We start from the raw sequence: 5,549 nt of genomic DNA, 5'->3' as shown, positions 1-5,549 counted from the left end.
TTAGTAGTACGAAGTTGCGGATGTCAACATCGTATCACATTTGAAACCATGTTTTGATACATATGCAAAAAACCTTGATGTACCTTAGAAGTTGCGGATAACTAGCCTCACTTCAAGCCGCTAGCTTGTTAGACCGGAAGAGGGACACTATTATTGATCAGCCCCAGGTGATTCCACTCTCATCACCTGATGACCATTCACCACATACTGGATTACAAATCCACAATGAGCCTCAAACACTTCATCGATCCACATATATATTCAACATTCACACTATCTTTCACCACAAACTGAATCAAAACATCCTAATAAGCCGCAAACGCCTATACCATCTAAAACCTCTGACCTAGTAGACAAAACAATCCACCATCTTTTTTATACCTAATCAAGTTTGTAAACTTCAAAAAAAGCTTATATGGAATAAAGCAGACAAGTATAAAGTGGTATGAAAAATTAGTCACTTTTCATTCTCAAGACAATGAATTCACTGTTTCATCTTGCAAGTAAGAATACTTGCTTTGTAGTTCATTATCAATTGTAATATTCATTTGATCCATGCCAATTCTCTCTTCAATTCACTTTCTCAACAACATGTTTATCATTGAAGGTTGAAAACTTAGAAAAGAGAAAAAACAACTACTATTCTTTTGGTAAGACATAAATAACAAATAGTGGGAAAAAAGGTTAATCCTTTCTAGAATCACCTCTAAATGATTGCCAAAAAACAGGCCAATTCTTTTGTGCTTCAGTCCATCCCAAAAGTGACCCTTCCCTCAAAGGATCCCAACTTGCAGACACAATCCCATAACTCACACCCAAAAGAGCAGTCCCAAAAAAGAAGAAAGACACAATGAAAGGAACCCAAGTTGGCACATCAATTTTCAAACCAACTTTAAGATAGTAAAAAAATGGAAAAAACAAAAGCCCAATACTCAATGGAATCCCCACAGATAATCCCATTCTACCTATCATTCTGTTGGTCACTACTTCAGGAATCACCCCTTCATCTCTCTCTTCTTCTTTTCCCTCTTCTTCTCTATTATCCTCTTCTTTGTTCTTTTTGAGATTCTTAAATGTCTTTTTCTTTTTCTTTGGAGAAGGTCCAAATCCCTTTGAACCCTTTAAGGTTGCATGAATAGGTACAATGTGAGAGAAGTGAAATTGTGTTCTATGAATAGAAAACTGAGTCTTGTTGGTGAAAATCCAAATGTTATTGTGCCTAATATTCTGCAGATAATAATAAGAATCAGACAGAAAATACTATATAATTGAACATTTTAAAACCATAACTGTTGAGTCCTATGTTGTAGTATACCATGTTAATGATGTTTTCTTAAAATTAGTAAAATAAATGGAAATATATAAAAGATTTTGAGAAACTGAATGGAGAGAAGAGTGAGAAGGAACCTTGTGAAGAAACTGTGGATTGAGAAGTGTGGAGGGAGTTGTTGTAACAGTCATGATGAAGGTGTTGTTGATGGAATGAGAAGATGTTGGAGTGTTTCACAGAAGATAAGGTTGTGAGGGAAATCTATGTTCTTTTTTACCCCACACTTTTTGTGACACTTCACAAATTTGCTTCGTTTTGGATATGCTGCATTATTGAAACGACACAGTAGTGTAGTTGAATTAGATTAAAAACAGAAACTTGTCTTGGTTTAGCCAGTTATCATTTATTTTATGAAATTATTTTAAATTTGTTTGAATATGGATTTGGTTTCTGAAAAAAAAAGTTTTTATTTGACTAAAGTTTTTATAAATATTTTTTTTTCTGTTCTTTTATTTTAATCCAATAAAATTAAGTTAAATTAGAATTGTTTTGTAAGATATTTAATTTAAATTTTATGTTAATAATGGATGAACCAAAATTAAATATTTTAAAAAAAAGAAGATTAAAGAAAAAATTTATTATTAAAAGAGACTACCTTAACACAAAAAATGCAAAGATAAAAACTCAAGAAAAACTATTTTAAAACATACAAATAATCAAAGACAAAATTAGATGAAAATGAAAACACATCAATTGAAGATATCAAATGTTGGAAATTTGAAGCTTATTGTCGCTTCGATGGTGAGTTGATTACCACTTTCTAATAGGATCCTGACCCAAGGGCCTTTGTCACTGGATGAGTCATCCACAAATCTGTCTATCTAAAAGGCGTATCGTATGTTTCTAATATGGTATTTGTCTTGAAATTAGTCAGAATTTTGGCTTTGAAGACTCTTTAAGATTATTAAGTGATATTTGTAGTGTTATATTTGTAGAAATCCTAAACTAGGGCGCCCTCGCCTAGGAGTTGTGTCGTCCGGATGACGACCCGGATACCCGCCCAGAAGTAACCCTGACGTATGAGTTAAGAAAGAAGGAGTCTCCACTAACTCCTGAAATATAGGTGGTCAATAACTTCCCTTGAGAAGGAGGAAGAGGTTGATGCCATTAAGGGTGACTCAATCCCTAGGTCATATGGACCTTTATAAATACATCTCCCTCAAAGGGAGAAAGAACCAACCCTAAGTGATACATATTCATTACACCTTATAAAGCACAACGTTCATTCCAATCTTAACACACAACTACCCATAATTACACGCTTGCTACCAATCATCACCGCTCATCAGCATAGCCTCTCACCTCACGTGAGCAGGTCTACTAAACTCCCTTAAAACACCACCGTACATGACTTCTCGCTACCGTGGACAAACCCTAACCAACCTATTATGTTGTAAGCCTACTAAGACCTCTGAGTCTACATGTTATTGCAGGGAGAACACACACATATACTTTTTGACAAGTATAATGGTGCCTACCGTGGGGCCCTGATAAAATTAACATGGACGACACCCTTCTTTTCGTCACCACCACCCTTCCTACTATTGTCGTTCACCCCTACATTTAGCCATCTTTAGTTATGGTTAATAGGAAAACTCTATCTCATATGCCATAAGGCACCAGCGGTAGTGGTGATGCCAACGCTCTAGCGGAGATGCGTGCCACTATGGACGAATTACGCCGCCATAACCAGACGTTGGAATACGACATCCACAACATCAGACATCGCCAACAAGACTCCAACCCTCTGGAGGAGATGGAATTGTTGGACCCATAACCACTCTCCGATGAGATATGAGGGGTGTCTGTCCGAGAGGGTTTCGAACCTCCCTCCATGGTCAAGTTTGATGGACGCATTGATCCCTACGAGCACATTGTCTTCATCAAAACACATATGGTCATTATAGGAGTTCCTGACTCCTTGAAATAAAAGCTTCTATCTGACACTTTAAGGGATTTCGCCCTTAGATGGTATACGGTTTACCTCGTGCTTCCATTAACAGTTACCAAGAACTAGTAAGGAAGATGATACACCAGTTTGTCGACAACCGCCACAAGAAGATGTCCACTACCAACCTGTTCAATATACACCAGGATCCATCGGAGTCGCTAAGGGATTATCTTGCCCATTTCACTGAAGCCATGGTTAGGGTCTTCCCACCAAACCAATAAATATTTGTGGGGGCATTCTAAAATGGGTTTAAGGCGGGATACTTCAACGAGTCCCTCGCCCAGAAGCCAACACTATCGTTGGCAGAAGTGGTCACCAGAATTAAGTGCTTAATAAAGGGTGAGGAGAGAAACGCTGAAAAGAAGGCATGCAACGTCAAATTACGTATTCCCAACATTGAATGCTCACATCAACAGAGGAAGATCAATTATACCTCACTTATAAAGGACAAAGCATCATTCAAAAGGTAGGCTAGACGACAAAGAACTTCACACCTTTGGACACTCACCGTTAGAAAATATGATGCGAGGTACTTTACTTGCACACCATCCTTACACACATTTCCCCTAATGCAATGCAATGGGTTCTGAACTGGGAAGATGGTGCAAGTTTCACAAGGTAAAGGAACATCCCACTTAGGACTGCTATCAAATCAAGAAGAAAACTGAAAGACTAATACAAGAGGGGAACCTAAAGAAATATGTGAAGGGAGAATCCTCGCGCTCATCATATGAATCTAGCTCGTGCGGGCCAAACAATTCTAGGAGCCCTAGGCTCAACAAATCCAAAGAGTCACATTAAGGAGATGATAGAAAGGTTACGTGTAACACACTCAAAACTATAACATGAGGGTTCACCAAAGGCGGGGAGACTAACTCCACCAGAAAAAGCTATGCTTGCCAGATCCTGAGTATAAAAAACCTCCCTGAGGTCAAGATTGAAAGATGCAGCCGACATTCACCATCATAACGATGATCCCATGGTCATTGTCGTCAAATGTGAATATTGGGAGATTAAAAGAGTTCTCGTCGACCAAGGGAGTTCTGGAGACATATTGTACTAGGAGGCGTTTGAAAGACTTTTCCTTGACCCAAAAGACCTAAATCCCTTCAGAGGGTTACTAGAAGGTGTTGTATCCCGGAAAAGGAGAACACGACGCTTGCAAGGCGCAATTTCACGCTCGCGGAATGCACTAACAGAGTCCCTGCCGAACTTTATTTATTCCTAAAGAGGGAAAGAGAAAATATCAATAAAACCTAAAAAGAAAGACAATGATTACGACCGTCGTAACCAAATCAAGATCCAGGAGTCGATTACACAAGGGGAAGGTATTAACACCCCTCACATTCGTTGTACTCAATGAGAACCATTTGGTTAGTTTTGCGCGTTAGTGTTAGCTTTAAAATGTTTGTCTTTTCGAGTTATTGAAAGGAAAAAGATTAGGACCAAAAGATTTTTTTTATTAGGGTGTCTGACGAGACTTTGAGTTTCGCTCATACGTATCTCCTAGTACGATGGAGAACTCAAGGCTACGCAGTTTTGGGTATAAAATATTTATTTGTTGATCAATTTTGGTGAGAGCTATTTTGTCTCAATCGACTAAAAACAATTACTTGCTACCCAAAACAGGTGGAGAAAGGAACGTTTACAGCATGGTAGAATGGATTTACAACTCAATATTTGCGGGAAACATCACTAGCTTACTTAGATAATCAAGTGAACGAAGTGTTGTCTTGCATCGTCTCAAGACAAAATATCTTTCATTTGTGAAAAGGGTTTGAAAGTCGTCGCGCGACAGCGAGAAAAGAGTTTGATTGGTTTAATGTATTTTTGGGTGATGACAAGAGCTCGGATGGACGAGAACTACATCTCGGATTCCAACTCTTGGGAGCTCGTGGACTACACAATGTTCCTTTTTCATATTATTTGTGAAAAAAGACTAATAGTTTTAGGTATTTTTGAGTTTATTGAGAAAATGCACTTGATGTTGATTGAGTTTTGTTTCACATTGTGAAATTTCTTGGAGGATGATGAGTGTTTGGATGGGCGAGAACTACATCTTAGATCCCAACTCTCAGGAGCTCGTGGACTACACCCCATTCCTTTTCATCTTATTTTATTGAAAAATGTCAAATAGTGATTAGGTATTTTTGAACTTTTTTGGGAAAATGGCTCGAAATTGGACCAAGCATTTGATTATTGTTTGCAAAAAGGTTTGAAAAGAATGGTTTGAGGTGGTTTAAAAATGAATTTGAAAATAGCTTGACA

At 37.9% G+C, this 5,549-nt stretch overlaps 1 protein-coding gene across 1 annotated transcript; it reads right to left on the bottom strand.

Moving 5' to 3' along the window:
• Nucleotides 1–441: 441 nt before the first annotated feature.
• Nucleotides 442–1,640, bottom strand: LOC127119838 (protein PAM68, chloroplastic). The gene is made up of 2 exons (XM_051050175.1): nucleotides 1,408–1,640; nucleotides 442–1,227 (listed from the first exon to the last, which is right to left on the bottom strand). The coding sequence occupies exons 1-2, from the start codon at nucleotides 1,459–1,461 to the stop codon at nucleotides 685–687; spliced, it is 597 nt and encodes a 198-aa protein (XP_050906132.1). The 5' UTR covers nucleotides 1,462–1,640; the 3' UTR covers nucleotides 442–684.
• Between the last annotated feature and the right edge of the window lie 3,909 nt (nucleotides 1,641–5,549).

Source organism: Lathyrus oleraceus, chromosome 2 (genome assembly GCF_024323335.1).
Source record: "Lathyrus oleraceus cultivar Zhongwan6 chromosome 2, CAAS_Psat_ZW6_1.0, whole genome shotgun sequence".
In the NCBI taxonomy this organism is placed as follows: Eukaryota; Viridiplantae; Streptophyta; class Magnoliopsida; order Fabales; family Fabaceae; genus Lathyrus; species Lathyrus oleraceus.
The sequence above is the reverse complement of the archived record's forward strand: the minus strand, read 5'-3'. Positions and strand labels throughout refer to the sequence as shown.